Genomic DNA, 25254 nt, shown 5'->3' with positions numbered 1-25254 from the left:
CTTTTTTCTACTATATACGTTTTGTTTTGTGATAATTTATTCGGAACCTTCACAATATCTGTTTCTTCTAAAACGTTGTTGATCTATTTCATTGCCTCTTATTAAATACATAATATATAGCGAAAGCAACTTCGTTCCAACTGGTCCATTAAAAACCCTTTTTTACGTCTAGACTTAGGCACTAACTTTGTAAGTAGTTCTAATCTTATACAGAGATTCGAGGCTATTACCAGTTGGGAACAGCGAAGGCAGCAATGATTTTGCACAGTCGACCTCACTCCCAACATACGTTATATAAATATTACATCATAATACACAACGCTTATCATATACTATTTACTACTATACATTTTCAAAATAACCTAACACACACAAGATCTCAAATACTGGAAATAAACGATACAATAGTACCAGACGGACTGACTACGTCTCTTTCCGTCTCAGGTGCATCTCTATGGGATGCATCTTGCTTCTCCCTCTGTCAGCCGAGCGCGTGCTGGCTGAGGCCGGATTGCAGCAGGGCGGTTTGGCTGTCGTTGTGCAGTTCAGCGAGTTGGACTGCATCGAGGTTCTTACGTCGCTCCGAGCTGTGCCAAGCTCCATAGGTTACATAGATGATGAGACCTGGGGAAAATAGAATTAATTACATCACCGATTTAGAAGTTTTTGTAGCTGAAACTTCACAAATACAATAAATCCTTCTTGGGGCAAGGTTTCTAAAATAAAATTCCGCAGATATTTTTAACTTTGCCGTTTCATAAATTCAAATCATTTGTAAAAAATACATTGGTAAAGAAGGCTTATTATTCAATACAATTATACAGACGATAAAAAAGCGTCGAATACTTGTTGGCTTGTAGGCAGGATATACATACATATTTAATTGTATTTAACTAATATGACTGAATTTTTAAATGTTGAAAAAGAGTAGTTTCTTGCCGGTTATACTCGGAAGAATCTACTTTCCGAACCAGTGGCACCAATATGGTTGTTAAATAAAGATTCAAAATCGCTTGTAAAAGCCTACTGGAATAAATTATATTTTGATTTTATCGGAAATCACAGTACGTTCACACAGTTTAATAAATTATATATGATTTATTAACATAACCTTCAAATATCCCTGTTGTCAAAATCAGATTTACAGTTGAATAATAAAGATTGCAGCGCAATATACAAGTTGCTTTATCTTTATGCAGGAATAAAATAATCTTATCATTTCAGTGCATGCCATCAGTACCAAGTCACCTACATAATCGTAATAAAAATTACACCAAAAAAATTCTTGAGACAATAATAAAAATTTAATACATTTTCAAGTAAAATATTAACGCCAACATTGCCCAATACTTGAAGCGGAAGAATCTACACAAGGCCGGAAGGCCAATATAACTTTTACATGATTACCGTACAAGTTCATTCCTAGATATATCTTAGTGCTGATAACACGTTCGAAAATGTTTAAACTTTACATCATTACTATTTGCAATTGTTTAGTGTTATTACAATCATCGGTTTTAATAGCGGCTTCGAGATACAAGACGAATATAAACGTCCTAGATTTATCAGCAAATTATGGTCACCCAGCAACTTCCTATGACGTAACAACCGAAGATGGGTATATACTTCAATTATTTCATATGCCGGGAGGAACACAACGGAAGCGGCCAGTGCTGTTGATGCACGGGATGACTGACACAGCCGATACTTGGTTAGTTAGAGGCAACGGTTCTTTGGCGATCACTCTAGCTAATTCTGGCTATGATGTCTGGTTAGGCAACTGTAGAGGCAACAGATACGCTCGACGGCACACGTATCTCGATCCAGATAAAGACGCCTCCTTCTGGAACTTCAGTTTCCACGACCATGGTGTCTACGATCTACCAGCAATTATAGATACGATACTTAAATTAACAGGATCAAAGAAAATTGATGCGATAGGACATTCTCAGGGTAATACCATTTTCTACGTCCTTGGGTCGAACAAACCAGAATACAATGAGAAAGTTAATCTGATGATTGCTCTCGCTCCAGTTGCCTATCTGCATAACATTGAACCGCCTGTGAGTATTATCTTAAGAATGTTCCCTATGGTAAATAAAATTTTGAGAGCGTTACATTTTACCGAATTATTCAACCCCAAAAAATTACCAGGAAATATATTAAAATCATTATGTAACTCGTACATAGGTTACGAAATGTGCGTTGAAAGATTACTTTTCGAAATATGTGGTTACGATCGTGAAGAATTCGGACAGGATATTTTCGAAATTGTCAACAATTATTTCCCATCGAGTACTTCGAGGAAGAACATTAAACATTTTGCACAGGTTTACAAGAGAAAAAGTTTCGCGAAATACGACTACGGCTACAGAAACGAAGCGATATATAATTCAAGAGAACCGCCGAAATATAACTTGGGAATTGTTTCGATGAGGATTGCTTTCATCGTGGCGTTAAATGATAAGTTAGCGCCGTTAAAAGATGTCAATATTTTAAGAAACCAGCTACCAAACGTAGTGAACTACACTGTGAGTCCACGAAAAACGTTTAATCATGTCGATTATGTTTGGGGCAAGAACATGGATGGTTATTTATTTCCGTTTATATTCGATTTACTGAAAACATACAATTGAGAATCTGTACCAATAAAACAATACGTAGTAACACCAACAACAAAAAAACGACTATACCAATACGCATAACACAGAAGATGAAGCGAATTTTGGTCGTTCTAGTATAGATCATTACAGTATACTATGACATACAATGCTTTGATATTTAAGTGTTGATGTTAAGGAATGTTTTATTTCAAGTGTTGACTGGTGTGTGATGAGAGTTATAGAAAAAACTAATGTAAGTGTTGTGAAACCTAGTCAGTAATATTATGAATTTATATTCCAAAGTTTAGTATATGTCTTAATTCCAGCAATTTTTGAGGTACATTATTTATGGTTGGTAATTATATTATTTGAATAGGTAGACAAGAAGATGACTATCTATTAAATGTAGCAGCTTAACTATAGCTTGTATATACTGAGCCCTATCTGGTAGCATATAAGCTCGATTATCACAGATATTTTTTTTTGTGTATAATGGGGGATTTAACACTAAGATAATGAGATCTATAGTTTTCCAGTAAATTCGAACGCATATCTCGTCGAATTATGTTAGCGAAATCGAATTAAAATCAATAAATAAATCAGTAGTTACTCGATTAAATTAATCGAATACTAAGATATATGATTACACATTTATTTATTCAAATAAATATCTGCCTCTGTCATGTTCTTTTTGCAAGTTTTTGTTTGAACAAACTCGTTCGAGGTAACCGTGTAAACGAGTAAAAAAAATGTCATTTTTTAGATTATTATATGCAGCTACTAAGAAATCGTTTTATATTCATTATTATTTAATCAAAATCGTTTGTTGATTAATATACATAGGAAATTTAAGTTTTAAATTTACATACATTTATTAGAAACATAAGGACTATTTTCTGTTTATATACATTTTATTAAGTAAGTCTTATATGTAATTAAAGCTTAAAGTGTTTATATGGCAAATATAAACATGTCGTTATTGCATTATATAATCGAGTACTTGGCCCGAGGCCTGGCCTCAAGAACGATGGTAGTTTTTGCTTTGACCATCGATAAGTATGTACGATAATGTAGATTGAATAAATTAATTAAAATATAATTTGCGATAACAGTGATCTAGATCTTAGTAGTATCCAGTCATAGTTACCCGATGTGGCACCGGTTTTTGTTAATTAAGTAAAAAAAACATCCATGGGTTCACTCAAAATTATTCTTATTAAACAAAACATCAGCAAATATTCGCTGTAGTTGGAACTTCGTCCTTTTTGTATGATCTGAAAAAAACTGATCTCTTTTTTTTTCATATAAATTTAGTCTTACTTTCTACTTATATAAAATTTTAACAGATATAATTTTCACAGATTTCAAGCACACTGCGTAACTGCGTAACGTAGAGTAACTACCCTAAGGACCTTAAAGCTTTATCTCAATCCACAGGGTTAGGTTAGAGAGTTCATTGACCTCGTGGCTGCCTCCATCCGGTCATGGCGGGGCATTTACATTCATCTCTGATATAACGTATAAATACGTTTAAAAAATTACTCTCGAAGGTCAATACAAGTAATGCCAAGGTTAAATACTGTGTTAATTTTAGCAATGTTTTTATTTCCGCTTTTATAAAATCGTTTAATTATTTTTGATTAAAAACAGAATATACTTTACCAGCTATCCCGACCAGTAATCAATTTTTGGTAATACCTAATTGAAGAAACGACTAAGCCAATACGGTGAAAGAAAACATCGTTAAAACCTGCATGTGTCTTATTTCAATGAAACTCTGCCACATGAGTATCTGCCACCGATCCGCATTGGAGCAGTGTGGTGAAAGAAGCTCCAAACCCTTCCTCAAAGGGAGAAGAGACCTTAGCCCTGCATTTGGATATTTACTGATTTTAGTTTATTGATCATGGCATTTTACAAAAGTCATTATATTTAAGCCAATTAACAGAAATCATAATTACATATACCGCATAAAAATCAAGTCAGTAGTTTTTGAGTTCATCACGCACAAACACAGGGGGATGATCTTACGGGTACTATTATCGTAATTCAAGAAGGGATAAACTTTATATAATCACCAAAAGAAAGAAGGAAGCTCATTTTTTTCCTAATTAAATTTAAAAAGTCAATCAAATAGATATCAAACAGTCATCCAGTATTGATGTATACTAGAACAATTTCAGACGCCTGTAGAAAAACGAACAACGCAGAAAGGCTTTTTTTGAAATGGCAACGCCTTTGATTAGCATACACACAAACACTTAAAACCTTATGTAGTGCTATAGATTATAACAATAATGCTTATAACGACTTACAGTAATAATTCACGACTGTTTATTACTGCCAAGCATGTAACAATAAAATATTCCCAGATGACTTCGTAAACGTATTCACATAAACTTGAAGGTTTGTGTTGCAAATCAAATCAATTATAATTCGAGTAGATCCTTTCAAAATTAGTGGAGAACAAGGTTACGTAACCGGGAGACAAGGTAATCTAAAACATCAGTCTAAGCCGTCTCGTCCGCCAACCAATAGCATTAAAAAATATATTGAAAAAATGTTACATAATACATACTTGATGATGCCTTTATAAAACATCCAATTTTTTTTTATTGTAATTGAATATTAAAAAACCAACCTAGGAAGTAAGATACGTATAATTAATCAACCAGACAGGAACGACCAGTTGAAAAATATGCTCAGCTCGATACGTTTATCTGACGTACGAGTAATACGAAAAAAAACCTACAAAAAAATTAGACCACAAAAATGGACGCCTCAAGGTATGATCAATATTTCTTAATACCATCAGGTGGCCCACTTGCTTTATATAATTATTTCAGGTGTTTATTTAGGATACAAAGAAATACATTGAGGAAACAATTTATGACATGATATATAAGATCTAAAAACTTTTCTGTTCGAAGAAATGATTTGCGAGACATTTATATGTCACTAGTTGTGGCCCGCGGCATCGCTTCGATTTAAGATATACAAATATCGTCAGACATTAGCCATAAAAAGTAAACCTTGTTCTTTTTTGGAGTTTAAGCTTCCTTCATACCAACAACGACAACAACAACAGCCTGTAAATTCCCACTGCTCCTCGTCCCTTTGAGGAGAAGGTTTGGAACATATTCCACCACGCTGTTCCAATGCGGGTTGGTGGAACCTTCATACCAAAGGTCGCCAAATTCGGTTCAAGGGTTTGGCAGTGAAAGAACAACAATAAGACAGAAGGATAGAATTAATTTAGCATTTATATAGATGTTTTGAACGGAATAGTTGAATCACTATCTATTACCCGGCCGCTTCACTAGGCACAAAATAAAAAAGAAACAGCAACAACAGCCTGTAAATTTCCCACAGTTGGGCTAATAACTCCTCTTCCTTTGAGGAGAAGGTTTGCAACATATTTCAGAACGCTGTTCCAATGCGGATTGCAGTGGCAGAGTTCCTATGAAATTAGGAACACGCGTAATTCGTCACCATGTTTTCTATACAAAGAAGGAACAGGATCAACGTAACTCTATAAAATTATAGGCATCCTTTGACAATTGGTCGTAATCTTTTTACCGTCCGTAGTCTTTGCGTTCAGACGTTGACGCGTAATTGACTAACATAAAAAAGCACATTAATTATAGATAGAGAACATACGAATTCACAATTGCGTATATAGCCAAATCACACCGGTTCAATTTAATCTGTATATTTCAGATCGTCATTTTGGAAGTGCTTTCTAGTAACATTTTTATTTCAAACTCTTACTGCAATGGCTATTATATAAAAATATATATCCATAAATATTATTCAATTAAAATAAAAGTATTGAATTCGGCTTTACGGTATATTTTATTGTATATAGTATTACTGATACAATTTATGAAGTCTGTCTTTATACGACTTAATATTTAACAAGTTTTTGTTAACAGATTTTTTTCCTGAGTAGCTAAAAAGTTTTAAAACTATTTTACCAGACCGAACGAAATAAAGTGATTATTTTAATAGGCCTATTTAAATATTTCTATCTGTTCCATATTTAAAAAATACATATATTCCTATTTCCCTTTAAATTTCGTAGTGAACAGGTTACAGAAATTATCATCGAACAACTGAGGCAGTTATAAGTAAGACACAAATTAGATGTAGCATCGGCAAATTCAATAAAACCGATTACTGCCGATTTATACAATCAATAGAAATAGTTCCCTATCACGCTATTCGAGGCTATTCGTCGCTATAGATTCTCGCGTCAGTTCAACTCAACCCGAGTAAGTGCGTGTAAATCGACGTATCAAACTGACGAATGCATTTAGTCATATGATATTACAAGTTATTAAGTTTGTGTAAATATCATATTCACATAAGAAATACATATTGATAATTTGGGTTAGCGTACTTAAATCGGATGTGATTGGTTTTATGAACTTTTCTGATGCTACATCTAAGTTATGTCGTACTTTCATTTTAATGTTTATATATATAATTAAAATCATTTTTTATTTTCTCTATCTGTGGATAAATCTTCAAAATAGTCACTGCAATTAAAATGCAATTAAAATGGTGATTAAGAATTTTATTTATATTACTAAAGAACGGATATCTAGATTTATTAATATTAAACAAAACACAGCATAAAAACTTAAGGTTGTACAGAAAATAGCAATTCCAATTAATAGCAACCTTATCTAAGTTATTCATGTAATTTAAATTTACAAGGTGTTAGCAATGAGTTTCCTATATATCTAGAGTTATTAACCGCCAAAGTGTTGTCTCGTTTAGAAGACAGTAGAAATAAAATGTTTCAATCAAAAGTTATAATTACAACCGTTGCATTAGTATTTATATTGAAAAGCGAGTTTATTCTTGCAAATGGGCAACATCCCAATCTCCTTCACCAAGAATTGTTTTCAATTGAAGTAGGACCTAACTTCACGAGTCTCGCTTCAAAGTACGGACACCCTGCTTCCCAATATGAAGTAATCACGGAAGACGGTTACATCCTCACAATGTTTCACCTTCCTGGACGAAGTCGATTCCCTGTAATCTTGATGCACGGAATTTTGGATTCATCGGATACTTGGATTATTAGAGGCGAGAATTCGCTTGCCATCACTCTGGCTAACCAAGGGTACGACGTATGGCTCCCTAATTCCAGAGGCAACAGATATTCCCGACGACACGTCCAACTCGATCCGGATAAAGACGTTGATTTTTGGAAATACAGCTTCCATGAAATAGGGTACTACGATCTACCAGCCTTGATAGATAGAGTCCTGAAAGAGACGGGTGCTCCGACCTTGACCGCGATCGGTCACTCGCAGGGGAACACTGCGTTCTATATCCTCGGCTCCACCAAACCAGAGTACAACGAAAAAGTTAACGTGATGATAGCTCTAGCTCCAATATGCTATTTGCACCACAGTCCGCCCCCGATTTCGACATTCATTAAACTGACACCGTTAGTGGAGAGTATTTTCACCGAACTTAATATCAATGAAGTTTTAGGAGATAACACGACAGCTGCTAGGATTTACCGATTCGTCTGTTCATCGTCGGTGATCTCATACCCGTTTTGCGCTTATGTATTGTTTTTTCCTCTCACCGGATATGATCCTACTGAGCTCGAGCCGAACTTTTTCCGAATATCAACTAAATATTTTCCCGCCGGAATTTCCTCGAGATGCCTCGTTCACTTTTTGCAAGTGGGACATAGAAGAGTATTTGCACAGTTCGACTACGGTTCGGAGGGAAATAAGGCTTTGTACAATTCGACTGTGCCTCCGCCTTACGATTTGAGCAAAGTCAGTATGCCCATAGCCTTATTGGCAGCAAGAAATGATGTTTTGTCAACAATACCGGATGTTATTCTACTAAGGGACCAATTGCCTAATGTAGTGTCATATATCGTGAATCCTCGATCGCAGTTCAATCACGCTGACTACGTGTGGGGAAGGCGGATGCGTCTTTACTTGTTCCCGTATATATTTCCAATAATACAACGGTACAACGGAGTGAACTAAAATCATTCAACTAAACTTTCAATAATATTCAATGAGATTATGTTAAAGATATCCTAAGAAATTGAAGAAAACATAATAAAAAGAAGTTTTAGAAAACCAAATATCCTTTCACTAATTACGAATAAATTGTGCTATTATAAAATTAAATTAGGACATACAAAGTATGAATTGAATTGCAAATGTTACGACTAAATTACTTGATAACATAAGGGCGAGCAAATGGGTGTCCTCATAAGTGGTCAAGTTGTTACGTCCCGAGTGTTGTGTAGTTTCGTCAAAGTAGATCCAGGACCCAGTACCCAGACCCCAGCACATTCACACTTTCTCCATTATTCGGAATTGTACGATCAAATATGGACGTCTACTGTCTAACTTATAAAGCTGCATCTTCTAATCTTGGAACTAAAGACTTCTTTTGGGTAATTATTAATAAAGTAGGTTTCTTTCAGATCTTCCTGTTATATCTAATATATCAGATATGATTTCATTTTGAGTTTGAGTGAACCTGTGTTAGAATCCCCATTTGTGAATAATAATATGCAATGGACAGTTAACTGGTTTCTCTTGAAATTAGATGGGGCAAAAATCGATCACGGCAACATCATCAATAATAAAGCAGGTCACAATATACGTACAACATAAAAAAAATTGATTTTATTGATTCAACATGAAATAATTCTTGCAGTTGAATATGTACATACAGGATTGTTCAGCAATTATTTGCTTACCCTCGTTTGGGAAATATCGATTTCGATATGCTATGAAAAGGTCACGCCAAATTATGAGGTCATACCAGTCAAAAGTGAGGATCATTGTTTTTAATAAGGCTACTCACCAGCCGCGATCCAGACGGCGAAGCGCAGCCACGTCATGTAGTCCAGATTCAGCATCAGATACACGTTGATGAGGATGCTGAGACCCGGCAGCCACGGCACCAGCGGCACCTGCGGCGTTATCACGCGTCAAGACGATCCAACTTCAAAACTTATTAATTATTTTTATAAATATTAATAAAAATGTTTAGAAGGGATGGTTCAACGAACATATGGTATTAAATGTAAATTTAATGTTGTCTTAAATTTTCGCGATTATTACACATTGAAATAAAACTAGTTATAACGGATTTGAATCGCGTATATTAATTATTTTTGACATCCCGACGTTTCGAGCACTTTACAGCGTTCGTGGTCACGGGTAGACAGTCTACCCGTGACCACAAAATAATTAATATACGCGATTCAAATGTAAATTTTTATTAAATTTTTAGAACATTTTTGCCAAACTATTAGTTACGAGTTCCTTTATGAATATAGTCATCGATTTGCGCGCTTCATTATCATTTGAGTTTGTGATAAAAATTTCGAAGTAGTTTATTTACTTAAATAACTGGCGAACATGGCGGGTGTGTCCAGGTTGGCAAATATTCATTCCAATTACGAGAACTAGAATATTGTAATACAATTACAATAGGCTATTTGACTGGTTTTTAAAATCCATTTCATATTATTAAGTAGAAGTTTAGGAACCCAGTAAAAGTTGTGTTTTTTATTTCTAGTACATATTTGCCGAAAAATATCATATTAAAATCTCCATATTTAAATAGCGCGCAAAAACGCTACTTGGACAATATGGCGCTGCGATGAGGTCGGTGACGTCACTTTCCTGTATTTTAATCTGTGGTACATATACCAGAAAAGCAAAGTTTACAAGAAAGTGACTTCATCATAAGCCCGGCCAATCAGGAGCGTTTTGTGTCACGTGACAAACGTTTGAAAAAATGCTTTTCAACCGACTTCAAAAAGGAGGAGGTTATGAATTCGTCTGTATTTTTTTATTTATGGATTTTTGAATAAATTAAGTATTATTTTCAACTTTCGATAGTAAATAACCATTTTTAAACCCATAATATACACTGATTATAATAATTCACAATTTATTTTTCGCATTGTCAAATAGCCTATTGAAACATTTACACATAAAACAAAAGAAACTAAAAACATATTACTCACGGAGAACGCTAATTTCTTTTCTGAAACGGGTTGTCGTGATATCGCATACAGCGTGGTGATTACCAGCGACGTGCTGATTATGAAAGTGATGAGGGGTACCATTTCTCCCTCCAAAATAGCTTGACCGTGCTGGTTCACGCAGTTCATCATGATTAAACACCAGACGCCTGTTGATGGAATGGTTACTTGAACAATCATTTCTATCGCACTGTGAGTGAATTTGCAAATTTGTAAGTCGTTATTTTATAATGGTTTGAAATTATCAAAAAGAAAATGATATTATAAAAATAGTCCATTGAAATGTTACAAAATAACCCTCGTGAACATTTTTTTGAGGACGCAATTTTATTTCATAAACCTGTACGGGGGGTCAGTATAAGCTGAAAGCCAAGTTTGTGGGGTTGGCGCCCTTGTCCCCCGCCCGCCATATTGGAAAAGATTGGTCCTACAGAAAATTTGTAAAGACATTATTTGCTACAAATCGCTTAAGCAACAATAATCTTTATATGATTTTTTTGTCTAAAACCAATATTTAAAAAGTTATAAGCAAAAACGTTAAATTCAGCGAAATAGCTCAGTGCTATTTTCTATTGCTATTGTATCTGTGGAAACAAATACTATGATGGATATCACGCATTTTGAGTGCGCGCTTACCGTAGAGTTGAGATGGCCCAGTGGTTAGAACGCGTGCATCTTAACCGATGATTGCGGGTTCAAACCCAGGCAAGCACCGCTGATTCATGTGCTTAATTTTTCTTTATAATTCATCTCGTGCTCAGCGGTGAAGGAAAACATCGCGAGGAAACCTGCATGTGTCTAATTTCATCGAAATTCTGCCACATGTGTATTCCACCAACCCGCATTGGAACAGCGTAGTGGAATATGTTCCAAACCTTCTCCTCAAAGGGAGAGGAGGCCTTTAGCCTAGCAGTGGGAATTTACAGGCTCTTGTTGTTGTTGTTGTTGTTGTTGTTGTTGTTGTTGTTGTTGTTTAATAAGAAGTGATTGTTTTAATGGGCTCTAAAGATATATGGATTCCTCGTTGGGCAATTAAATAGAAATTTATGAAAAAATTGTTAGCATTAACGGCAATCGATGAGTGAAGTAAATACGTAGATAATTATAGCATTAGGTAGGTCTTAGACAATTTGCCGTTCACAGTTTGGTATGTTTATAGCCGAGAGTCGAGATGGCCCAGTGGTTAGAACGCGTGTATCTTAAACGATGATTTCGGGTTCAAACCCAGGCAAGCACCGCTGTTTCATGTGCTTAATTTGTCTTTATAATTCATCTCGTACTCAGCGGTGAAGGAAAACATCGTGAGGAAACCTGTGATGCATGTGACAAATTTCATAGAAATTCTGCCACATGTGTATTCCACCAACGCGCATTGGAACAGCGTGGTGGAATATGTTCCAAACTTTCTCCTCAAAGGGAGAGGAGGCCTTTAGCCCAGCAGTGGGAATTTACAGGTTGTTGTTGTTGTTGTTTGTTGTTGCTTACCGTAGAGCGTGACGAGTGTGGCGACGACGGCGGCGCTGAGCGGCGTGGGAACGGCCTCCCCGGCGCTGTTGAAAAGCTGGCGCAGAACGGCGCCGCACGACGCGCGCAGGCGCTCCGGCGCGCCGCGCTGCTGGCTGCGCTCGTACCTGCGCACGGGTCACACGCGTCTCATATCGTCGGGACGAATATAACGCTCATTTTGTTCAACAGAAGTAAAGTTTCAATTTGTCAAAAATATACATGGACAGTCACTCTATACTACATGAACATCTGCAATACCGGACGGCTTGCCGGCTTTTAAGGTACGAGCAGGCCTTTTTTTGGGAGGTTTTGGTTTCAAGGTTATGAGCACAAAACTTAGAATTCTGACGAGATGTTTGAATTACATTCAGCAACTGAGATCCAAGCTATTCAAATCAAAATTGGAGTAGAAGATGCAGGGTTTTTTTATGACATAAGTGGCAAACGGCAGGCCGGCTAAATTTAGTCCATTTCAACTCATCTGATGGAAAGGGACTACGGTTCGGAAAAACCGCCGTTGAAAGCTAGTTCCACAAAGTGGTTGTGCGAGGCAGAAAATGTCTAAGAAATCGCGCTGTTGTGGATTTTCGGACATCAAGGTGGTGCGGGTGAAACTTCGAATTACGACAAGATGTCCGAAGATTAAATTCAGCAGCCGGGATTAATCCGAACAATTCCTCGGAACATTCCCCGTGAAGACTTCTACTCTCATCATAATCTCTACGCAAAGCCAAAAGATCAAGGAGATCGGAAAGGACTTGAACATATAACTCGAGCCGCTCTACGTTGGATGCGGTCAAATGGAAGGAGCTGGTACTAGAGAGCACCCGCCCAGAGGTAAGAGAAGTACTCCATGTGAGGCCGAATTTGCGCCTTGTAAAGTTTTAGGCGATGGGCCGACGTGAAATACTGTCTCGCCTCGCTGAGTGCACCGAGCTTTTTTGAAGCCAATTTGCCTTTGCCTTCCAATTGACTGCGGAACTGAATGAGGGTCAAAATATCAACGCCAAGGATTCCGATACTACCTGTAGCGGGTATCGGGATGTTCTCAAATCCTGGAGATACGACAAATGGTGTTTTTTTAGCGGTTAACACGCAATTTGCGTCTTTTTGGGGTTGAAATGGACTAGATTTAGCCCGCCCCAGTTCGAGACTTCGTTTGTTTTTTTTTTCGGACGAGCATATGGGCCACCTGATGGTAAGTGGTCACCATCACCCATAGACAAAGAAGGCTCGAGGCGAATCGAGCCTTAGTTAAACGAAGTATAACGAGGGCTCGATTTCAGATTTCAACACAAGTTTGTTCCGGTTTTCTTCGACGTTTTCCCGAGAAATATTAGCGCGGTCGGTTTCAGTGGCACTGTCGTCTGCATAGCAGTGAATGTTCCTGATTTGCAACAAATCTTTGATATGCAGAAGAAACAGAGCGCAATCTTGTGGAACAGAAGCATTGACCAATTTTAAGTCAGAACATGCACCGTCGACAACGACCTTGATGCTCCGATCTACCAAAAAGCTGGTAATCCAATTGCATAATTTCCCGGGAAGTCCATAGGAAGGAAACTTTAAAAGAAGCGGTTTGCGCCACAGGCGATCGAAGGCCTTCGCTATGTCCAAGCTGGCTGCTAATGCCTCACCCTTGCTCTCAACTGCTTCCGCCCATCTAGGAGTAAGGTAAACTAGAAGATCACCGGCCGACCGACCCCGACGGAAACCGTACTGGCGGTCGCTAATTAGCTGGTTCTTATCTAGATACCGCAGGAACTGGCAGTTAATAAGGTACTCCATTATCTTGGAGAGCAAGGAGGTGATGGCTATAGGCCTATAATTGGACGGATCTGAGCGGTTGCCTTTTTTAGCGATCGAATGCACCAAAGCAGTCTTCCAGGAGTTCGGGACGCCGCCTAATGCGTAGGATTGCCGGAAAAGACGCGTTAAGACCGGTGCCAATTCGGGAGCACATGTCCGTAGCATTATTGGAGGGATGCCATCGGGTCCACTCGACTTGTGAATGTCGAAACTATAAAGGCACTCGTAGACTCGCGGATGGTCATCGCATTCCACACGCGACCAAATAATAGATAGGTCCTGCCCTTCAGGACTCCCGAGGCGTCGAGAGCAGATATAATCTCTGACGTAAAAGCATACACCAGCTCGTGGTACAAAAGAATGTTCCAATTTGTTCTCGGGGTACGAAAGAAAAGTCGTGTCGGCGGGAGAAGATATCTGGGTCTCGGTTAGAAAGAGCAAGGCCGGCTTCGCCGTCTCAAGGTGAAAGTTAACGGCGTTGAGGTTGGAGTTGAGTTTCCTTATGTTGAAGAAATCCACATCGAGGGTATCCACCTATGTGGATCACAACCCTATAGGTTGCCTTATGATGCCTGCTCCGCTTGCCCCGAACAGTGGCGAGCGCAAAAATGCTGTAATCTGCCCATGGGTAAGATATAAAGAAGGACCTATCCCAATCTGCGAATCTTTAGCTCTATACTCGGCAGCAGCCCGCAAAACGAGACTGTATGGGGTGAACAACAATTATAAGTGTTGGTCACAGTTGAAACGGATTCTTCCGGATGACAGGTCAAGGGGGGACTTTTGTTATCAGATAATAAGCTAAAGGGAAGTTTTTTTAGTTGCATCTGATCTATCTGTACGGTGCGTAAGCCAAGCGATTCGGCGTAGTGGGCATTAAAATCGCCAATAATCAAGATCTCTACGGATGGGATCTTCTACATCACAGAATTTGTAGCTACTTGGATGTGCTCATCCACGCCATAGACATAGACTCGTTGTCGGTAAGTTTCGTGATTACTGCTGTACCGAGGATAATCGTCGCAGCCAGAATGGATAGGTCAAAACTATTGCCGACAGCTGAAAGGCATATCCCAGCTCGTAGAAGTTAGTTTTAGGTAAGAAGGAAAGGAGCTATCGTCCGAAGAGGATATCTAAATCTCGGTAAAAAAAACCAAGGCTGGCTTCGCCATAGTAATTGGCGTTTAGGTTGGAATTTAGGCCCCTTACCATAGGCCACCATGGGAGAGGGTTACCTTGTGAAGCCTACTCTGTTTGCGCTGAACAATTACTTTTTTACTTTAAATACAAAAGCTACGTTTTACAATAATATAGATCAGTATGCATTTCTGCTAAGTCCTTATATTTAAAGAAAAAAATCCTGGATTCTGATAATAGAATTAAAGCCACATGGGATGTTATTAGTAGTGTTAGTGGAAAACCCAAAAAGGAAATGATACCAATAGAATTGAACACAGGTAGTAGATACACGAGTTCTGAATTAGAGGTTGCTAATTTATTTGAATCATTTTTTGATAAAGTACCCCATAAAATAACATTTCATTTAAAATCATCTACATCAAATGCAGCTAGGTTATTAAATAATAGTGTTTCTAAATGCGTTATTGATTTTTCATTTGAAACGGTTTCTGCAATAGATGTCATAAAAATATTTAAAACTATAAATATTAAAAAAACTAACGACATATGGGGCATTTCGGTAAAATTTTTTAATAACATCATATACGATATTGCTCCGTATATAGCAGTAATTTTTAACAAGAGTTTGGACACGGGTTCATTTCCTAACTTGTTAAAATGTAGTAAAGTTTTACCACTTTTTAAAACTGGAAACAGAAGCGATCCCGGTAATTACAGGCCTATTTCAATACTCCCATCCTTAAGTAAAATTTTCGAAAAAAATATTTTAAATCAACTTCTCGTCCATTTCGGTACAAATGCTATTATTCATGGTGAGCAATTCGGTTTTAGAAGAGGTCGCTCGACAACTGATGCGGGAATTGCGCTTCTCAAACATATTTACGATGCTTGGGAGAAATCACAGAACGCTATTGGAGTATTCTGTGATTTATCTAAGGCATTCGATTGTGTAGAACACGAAACGCTTCTTTATAAGCTCAAATATTACGATGTTAAAGGATAAAGGTCTTGATCTCATCGCTTCATATTTAAGTCAAAGAATCTAGCAAGTTTTCATTAATGGAATAAAGTCTTCTGGATCTACGTTAAAAATGGGAGTTCCACAAGGTTCAATTTTGGGTCCCTTTCTATTCCTAGTATATATAAATGATCTTCCTTTCTATGTTAAGGGTATTTGTGATATAGTGTTGTTTGCTGACGATACTTCGCTGATTTTTAAGGTTGACAGGAAAAAAAATGACTATGACGATGTGAACGGTGCATTATCACAGATACACAATTGGTTTACAGTAAATAATTTAGTTTTGAATGCTCAAAAAACAAAATGTGTAGTTTTTACCCTACCTAATGTTAGCAAGCAAAATTATAATATATCTTTAAATGGTGACCGTCTTGAAGTAGCTGATACTACGGTGTTTTTAGGAATAGAATTGGATTCCAGACTTCAGTGGACTTCTCATTTATCATCCCTAACAGGAAGACTCAGCTCCGCAACATACGCGGTTAGAAAAGTTAGACAACTAACTGATACTGATACCGCTCGTTTAGTTTATTTTGGTTATTTTCACAGTATTATGTCATATGGCATATTACTTTGGGGTAACGCTGCAGATATTGAATCTGTCTTTATTTTACAAAAGAGAGCAATTCGGTTTATTTCTAATCTTGGAGCTAGAGACTCTCTTCGGGATGTTTTTAACAGAGTAGAAATACTTACTGTTGCGTCGCAATATATTTACAACAATATCATGTATATTCACAGTAACATTGATCACTTTGATAAAATCAGTGATAATCATTGTATATGCACTAGAAGTAAGGATAAACTTATAACGCCAAGTTTCCGAGTCAATAGATCCTTCTTGGGGCAAGGTATCCGTTTCTATAATAAAATTCCGCAGAAATTTTAACTTTGCCGTTTAGTAAATTCAAATCGTTTGTTAAAAATACATTGGTAGAAAAAGCATACTATTCGATACAAGATTTTGTAGATGATAAAAAAGCGTGGAGTTAATACCTGTTGACTTCCAAGCAGGATACATTAATTGAAATAATTGTATTTAATTAACATGACGTTGTATTTTTTAAATGTTAAAAAAGAGTAACTACTGAGTTTCTTGCCGGTTCTTCTCGGTAGAATCTACTTTCCGAACCGGTGGTAGCTTCACTTAATTGTAAAATGACGATTCAAAAGTGCTTATAAAAGCCTACTTGAATAAAGTTTATTTTGATTTTGATTTTTGATTTTTTGAGATGATATATTGATTTGAAATCATTTTAAAATTTATTCAAATTTACTCAATTGTTACAATTTACCAAATAATTAATATTAGATAGAGGAAAAAACGACAGTCCTAAAAAATCTTTTGAATAAACGCGAAGTTTCCACCACCACTATATACCAGTGAAACTTCGCGATTTATTATTATATGCTAATACTGATTGAGCACATACCTGAGTAAGAGCACGCACGAGGCCACCATGGAGTACGCCAGCAGAGTGCCGATGGACATCATGTGGATCAACTGCTCCAGTTCAAAGATCATCGCCAATGTACCTGAACACATATTTTTTGTATACTCATCATATTTATGGCTATAAACATTCAACAACAACAACAACAGCCTGTAAATTCCCACTGCTAGGCTAAAGGCCTCCTCTCCCTTTGAGGAGAAGGTTTGGAACATATTCCACCACGCTGTTCCAATGCGCGTTGGTGGAATACACATGTGGCAGAATTTCTATGAAATTTGTCACATGCATCACAGGTTTCCTCACGATGTTTTCCTTCACCGCTGAGTACGAGATGAATTATAAAGACAAATTAAGCACATGAAACAGCGGTGCTTGCCTGGGTTTGAACCCGAAATCATCGTTTAAGATACACGCGTTCTAACCACTGGGCCATCTCGACTCTCGGCTATAAACATACCAAACTGTGAACGGCAAATTGTCTAAGACCTACCTAATGCTATAATTATCTACGTATTTACTTCACTCATCGATTGCCGTTAATGCTAACAATTTTTTCATAAATTTCTATTTAATTGCCCAACGAGGAATCCATATATCTTTAGAGCCCATTAAAACAATCACTTCTTATTAAACAACAACAACAACAACAACAACAACAAGAGCCTGTAAATTCCCACAGCTAGGCTAAAGGCCTCCTCTCCCTTTGAGGAGAAGGTTTGGAACATATTCCACTACGCTGTTCCAATGCGGGTTGGTGGAATACACATGTGGCAGAATTTCTATGAAATTTGTCACATGCAGGTTTCCTCACGATGTTTTCCTTCACCGCTGAGTACGAGATGAATTATAAAGACAAATTAAGCACATGTGTCAGCGGTGCTTGCCTGGGTTTGAACCCGCAATCATCGTTTAAGATGCACGCGTTCTAACCACTGGGCCATCTCGACTCTCGGCTATAAATATACCAAACTGTTAACGGCAAATGGTCTGAAACCTACTTAATGCTACAATTATCTACGTATTAACTTCACTCATCGATTGCCGTTAATGCTACCAATTTTATCATAAATTTCTATTTAATTGCCCAACGAACAATCCATATATCTTTAGAGCCCATTAAAACAATAATCTTATTAAACAAACATATGATTTAAATACCTGTAAAAAGTCCAGCAACCATGGTCCCAATCAATGGTGTCTGATACTTCTCACTGACTCTCCCCATGAACTTGAACAGTAGCCCGTCTGAGGACATGGCGTAGATGATGCGCGGGAGGGGGAACACCGCGCCCAAAAGGCTGTGGAGGGCACGAGAGCATTAAAAACAACTTTCTGCTTAATTTCTCAAAATGGTCTACCTCAAGAGTACCCATTCAAATCAATCAAATCAAAATAAACTTTATTCAAGTGGGCTTTTACAAGCACCTTTGAATCGTCAATTAACAAAAAAGTGAAGCTACCACCGGTTCGGAAAGTAGATTCTACCGAGAAGAACCGGCAAGAAACTCAGTAGTTAATCTTTTCCAACATTTAAAATGTACAAAGTCATGTTAGTTAATACAATTATTTAGACGTAGGAAGTATTATAATGAAGGTCCTAGTGTAAAAAAGACCCTAACTCTCATAGTCTCTTAGAAAACTACCTAAGGAGATCAGATACAGAACCATTTACAACACTTTTTATTTACTTCCTAATATCGTTATCATATTAAGAATTATTTTTGAATGGCCCAAACTCGAAAACAGACATATTCTTCCACATTTTCGCATAACGCACATAATAATTTATTTAGTACCAGACTAACATAAAATACTCAAGAGCTTACATAAAAATGTCTCTATCTATATTAATATTATAAATATGGAAGTAACTTGGGCTGCCTGTCCGTCTGTCGCTCTTTCACGATCAATCAACTGAACCGAATTTGATGAAATTTGATATGAAGCAACTTGAAATCCAAGAAAGGATATACGCTTCTTTTTTGCCTAACACTTGCCAACCAACACCCTAAAACGCGAGAGAATCCGCGGGCGACTACCAGTCATAATTTAACAAAAGATTATGAAAAACATTATAATTTGAAAAAAAATATGACGATCGAAATACTGTTTCCTTACCTGGAGCACAGTGCACAGATGGCGCCCACACTCACCGCATACTTCGCCCATGGCCAACCCAGGTGGTCGTACACGTACGGGAAAGGAGCCTTCTCATCCTGGAAGAAGTTCAAACACCCTTAACACTTAATTCGCACGTGCTTTGATTTTAACTCAATTCACGCTTGGCGGTGAAGGAAAACATATTCACCGACCCACATTGGAGAAGTGTGGTGGAATAAGCTAAAGATCTTCTCCCCAAAAGGAATGTAACTTATCGAAGCAGTGGGACATCTACAGGGTGTTACTGTACATCAGCAGATGTTGCCAAGTAACAGTTGATGATAGGCAATAAGTAAAGTAACAGCCTAATATTGTCTTAAATTTTCGCGATTACACATTGAAATAAAACTAGTTATAACGGATTTGAATCGCGTATATTAATTATTTTTGGCATTCCGACGTTTCGAGCACTTTACAGCGTTCGTGGTCACGGGTAGACTGATATGTAAAATCCGTTATAACTAGTTTTATTTCAAGTAACAGCCGGTACATCTCCCACTACTACTTGAGGTCGATTCCACCAAGCTTTGCAAACGTGGGATATGTCGGAGACGGTCATGAATACAGAAAGCGAAACGAAGCGCAATTCCCGCGAGGCGGCAGCACTATCATTACGCCAGGACGCGGCTATCTTCATGCTACGACGGAGCCTAACCGGTGGAGGCACTCAGAGACGACTCACTTACTACTCCGCTCTCGTGAGGATCAGTACCTCCATCCTAGGAACTGTCATTCGCTTCGTTGCGATACTGAATTAGTATGTTAAGTACATTAAATGTTACATAAGCGTGTTCCTGTATTCGCGATTTTCTTTTTGCTCGATCACCCTAGTAATACGCCACTATGATGTCTGACGATCACACTGATGTTGTAGATCCGACAGATATATTTACTTATTAGAAGACAAAAATACAGCGTACCGGCCGATTCCCGGCCAAGTCGATGTAGATTACCATTAGTTTTCTATGTTGTCTTGGGTCTGGGTGTTTGTGGTACCGTCGTTACTTCTGATTTCCATAACACAAGTGCTTAAGCTACTTACATTGGGATCAGAGTAATGTATGTGATGTTGTCTAATATTTATTTATTTATTTACCTGCATATAATAGGGAATCATCAGAGTGAGTACGGAGGAGACTCCACAGTAGGCCAGGAACACTATCAGCAGAGAAGCCACCACGGCGAAGGGGATTGTCTTCTGAGGTCTACGAGCCTCCTCGCCAGCTGTCGCCACGCAGTCGAAACCTGGAATCCACGGTGAAAAATCACTCAACTACCAAAACCACATGAACCAAATTTTCATTGACTTTGAATTAGTAATTTTTGCCTTGAAATAATGCACACGTCAAACTACCAACAGCATACACACTGCAGTGATCTTTGATACTATTGACATCCCCTCACTCACATGTGGCTTACTTGTAATGCGCCCCCCCCCCACTCACCGATGAACCCGTAGAAGCAGACGGCGGCGCCCTTGATGATGCCGGCCAGCCCGTACGGCGCGAACCCGCCCGCGCCGAAGCCGCGCGGCACGTCCGCCGCCGGGATGCGCCAGTTGCGGCTGTCCGCTGCACACACACACACGCACTCACATCACTACACGCGCGCTCCACGCACGCACACACACGCGCTCACACCAGTACACGCGCGCTCCACGCACACACATATGTCTATATATGTGCGCGTGCCACGCACGCACACACACGCGCGTTCCACGCACACACATGCCTATACATGTGCGCGTGGAGGGGCGCGTGAGTGTATATGTATTATATGGCTATTTTTGCGAGCGACATCGTGATACAAAAATAATAAGTTATTTATAATTAGTTATTAGTCATTGTACTATTATTAGTGCTAGAAAAATTGACATCATAAGTGATAATTCTACATTTCAATTCGTTTACCTTGAGTATACGTTATTTAAACGTAGATTTTACCTATATACGAAAACTTTTAAAAGCATCATTATTAAGAATTTTATTAAATGTTCGAAATGCTAATTCTACCATAAAGAAGAGGCAAGAAACTCAATATATATATTTGTCTATGATTAAAACATGAATATCAGAGATTATTTCGCCGATTACATCGCGTCAATCCAATAAAAAACACGTGTCGTTTAATTCCTCTTTATAATATTAACTTTCATTACAATATACCTTTAAATGAGCCAGAGATAATGACGAACAGTACAACGCAGAGATTAACACCCGTGCAAAAATTGTTGAACTTCGTAGACTCCTTAACGCCGAACGCGAGAGCCACTGAAAACATACATAAAATGAAATTGTATTTTGAATCTTAAGATATAAGAAATAAGGTTCTAAATGCAATCCTCCGACCTCCGTGGTCGAGTGGTGTGTACATCGGTTTTCATGAGTACGCCACTCTGAGGTCCCGGGTTCGATTCCCGGCCGAGTCGATGTAGATTACCATTAGTTTTCTATGTTGTCTTGGGTCTGGGTGTTTGTGGTACCGTCGTTACTTCTGATTTCCATAACACAAGTGCTTCAGCTACTTACATTGGGATCAGAGTAATGTATGTGATGTTGTCACATATTTATTTATTTATATATTTACATATATATTTAATAATGTACATATATGTTTTAAAAAAAAAATTAAGTCTAGAGAATCTATCATTGGAAGACTTCCGAAATTAAGCGGGTTATTTGACAGAACTTACCAGAAAACGTCATGATGACAGTGAAAGCGAATAAGTCGGGATATTTGGCGAGATGCGGCGAGTGCATCGGCATCCACTCGTGCAGCTGCGTGGAGATCGCCTTGTCCAACAACGAGTCTAAGTATTCACTCAACGCCTTCACCACGGATGCCGCGCCTTGGATAAGAGGATTTTTTTTTTAAATAATTGATGGAGAAGTTGTAAACTTGCTTCATAATTGATATTACACTAATATAAGATTGGTCTTGATTATGGATATTGAAATTAAAAAATTAATCTTTTTTAACCGACTTCAAAAAAAGGAGGAGGTTCTCAATTCGTCGGGGCCTTTTTTTTATTTTTTATGTATGTTACCGAATTACTCGAAGATGGCTGGGCCGATTTTGACAATTCTTTTTTTGTTTGAAAGGGCATGTTTTACAGGTGGTCCCATTGTCAGGAGATCAGGATCTGATGATGGGATCCTGGAGAAATCGAGGGAACTCCTCAAACTTTATTTTAATTCATGAAAAGTAAAGACCAGCTTAATAGCTCAATTTTCTTTTATAGGACCTATTAATATATGCATGTAGTATGTACTATATAAGTATGAAAATCTCTTAAATGTACAATGTGCATTATGACCTGACCAAAGAAGAAATCATTAGATACATTTTACCATCTGCCTTGAAAGAAACCATAAAATGTAAAATATGGAACAGTTTTGTGAACACATTCATTGCCAAATACGGTAGACGACCGAAAAGGCTAAGAGTACTCAAACTTAACAGCAGGTACCTGAAAGATATCCTCCTATTTAGTCAAAGGCTATAATAGGTGTCATTTTTTTTGGCCATCAATGATTAAATCTGACTACACCTAAATACTACCTACATTTTCATGTGTTTTAAATTATGATTACCGCAAATTTGAAGCAAATATATGACTTATGTAATATTAATAAATAGAACCTTATTCGATTAAAACTCACCGATTATATACTCGAGTATAAGATTCCATCCAATGATAAAGGCAATGAACTCTCCGACACACACATAACTGTACACGTAGGCTGAACCAGCCTTGGGCACACGAGCTCCGAATTCCGCGTAGCACAAGCCTAGGTTAAAACAACAAAATAATAAAAAAAATCGCTGTTAGGTATTAGGAATATGATATTCTAAACCCGAACCAAGCATTTAATATTTAAAAGAAAATCCACCAATGATCCCACGGTTTAAATTTAATAAAAGTGATTATTTAAAGTTACTTGGTTTTTTTTCATGCTGCATAAAATCTCAGTCACCCTAGATAGCCAGACGGCGATATAACGTTCAGCCGAGTGGTTGGACGTTGTGTTCAACAAAATGGCTGACTGAAGTTTAGCCCTTTACTAGGAGCCGGCGTTTAATTAAGTGGCTAGCTGCTTAATTAGCTGGCTGATTTAAACAGTTGGCTGCGACATATATATACCTGATCGCGAACGGTTACTCCGAAATATATGTAAACAACTCCCCACATCGCTAATAAGCCACCAATCTTGGAAACCAAGATATTATGTCCCTTGTGCCTGTAATTACATTTCACCAGTCTTACTGACCAAAACACAACTTTATGCCATATGGTACACCTTAAAAAGAAAATATATAAATACAACATGGATCCAGCCTAAATAGATGAGGCGTACAATTTTTGCGACCTTATTTCTACATAGCGAACCAATGGTGTAGATCAAGATAACTCATAGAATATGATAATATTATACTAAATATTATTGTTCGGCGGTAGAATGTCTGATACCACCAAATCTATCCAGAAATGACAAAGCTATGTGGCTGATATGCGATCAATTCATCAGTCAGTCAGCCAGAGCAAGAAGAAACTAAGGAATAACTTCTTATATTCGATATTTAGTTCAAGGAGTTATGGAAGTGATAACAGTACCAAAGTCTATAAATGTCAGAGCATCATATGGACAATTTAGGATTAAAGAAACAGACGGATTGTCTTTATTTTTATACACTTTGTAAGGGAAAAAAATATTTTTACAGGAGTTATAATTAAGTTAAGCGCCTGTCACATAGAGGTATGTTACCGTTATTTATTTTTTCTGTGTTTTAGTCATGAAATTAGTTACTAAGTAGCAGGCAATATTATAACAAATATTCCAATAAGTATTAAATGTTTACTTATTACAGTAACCTTATTAATAATTTCAAATTTAAACATAAAATTTACCCGCAAAAACACTTGCCACCGCTGCCAACAGGAACGACAATATCACTGCTGGGCCCGCATAATTCTTGGCCACGTCGCCAGCCAGCACGTACACACCCACACCCAGTGTGCTACCTACTCCTAGGGCTGTGAGATCTAACGCTGACAGAACCCGGGCGAGTCTCGCTACACCTTCCTCGGCCGCTTTACGTCTGGATAAGATGCCGTATGCGATTCGCGCCACGCGAACTGCTCCTGCCCTTATCCCCCCTAAGAATAAAAGTTAACCAAGTAAATATAAAGTATCATACATACAAACTGACAAAACGAAAGTGTTATAGTAGTTTGTGTTTTTTATACAAAATCACAATGCAAGATATTATAACATTTATGTACATTTCCCACTGCTGAGATAAGGCCTCCACTTCCATTAAGGAGAGGGTTTGGAACATATTCCGAAACGCTGTTCCAATGCAGGTTGGTGGAATGCACATGTGGCAGAATTTCGATGAAATTAGACACATGCATGTTTCCTCACGATGTTTTCCTTCACCGCCGCGCACGAGATACATTATAAACACAAATTACGCTAATGCTAATGATTGATTCGCAATCATTGG

General features: G+C 37.8%; 2 protein-coding genes across 2 annotated transcripts in view; one reads left to right on the top strand and one right to left on the bottom strand.

Annotated features, from left to right (window-relative positions):
* Positions 1 to 25254, bottom strand: part of LOC124534117 (cationic amino acid transporter 2) — a 28104-nt gene continuing 2850 nt past the window's right edge. Inside the window, exons 2-14 of the mRNA XM_047109809.1 lie at positions 24656 to 24904; positions 23409 to 23537; positions 22439 to 22594; positions 21912 to 22016; positions 21192 to 21317; positions 20843 to 20991; positions 19705 to 19802; positions 18745 to 18884; positions 17566 to 17668; positions 12142 to 12287; positions 10639 to 10805; positions 9465 to 9573; positions 1 to 624 (exon numbers count right to left, since the gene is read on the bottom strand). Coding sequence (XP_046965765.1) covers positions 482 to 624; positions 9465 to 9573; positions 10639 to 10805; positions 12142 to 12287; positions 17566 to 17668; positions 18745 to 18884; positions 19705 to 19802; positions 20843 to 20991; positions 21192 to 21317; positions 21912 to 22016; positions 22439 to 22594; positions 23409 to 23537; positions 24656 to 24904 — 1820 coding nt within the window. The 3' untranslated portion in view covers positions 1 to 481. The remainder of the gene's footprint in view (positions 625 to 9464; positions 9574 to 10638; positions 10806 to 12141; positions 12288 to 17565; positions 17669 to 18744; positions 18885 to 19704; positions 19803 to 20842; positions 20992 to 21191; positions 21318 to 21911; positions 22017 to 22438; positions 22595 to 23408; positions 23538 to 24655; positions 24905 to 25254) is intronic.
* Positions 7271 to 8671, top strand: LOC124534118 (lipase 1-like). Its single transcript, XM_047109810.1, has one exon. It carries the CDS (start codon positions 7406 to 7408, stop codon positions 8627 to 8629), a length of 1224 nt encoding a protein of 407 aa, XP_046965766.1. The 5' UTR covers positions 7271 to 7405; the 3' UTR covers positions 8630 to 8671.

Source organism: Vanessa cardui, chromosome 12 (assembly GCF_905220365.1).
Source record: "Vanessa cardui chromosome 12, ilVanCard2.1, whole genome shotgun sequence".
NCBI lineage: Eukaryota > Metazoa > Arthropoda > Insecta > Lepidoptera > Nymphalidae > Vanessa > Vanessa cardui.
This window is presented reverse-complemented; position numbering and strand designations above follow the sequence as displayed.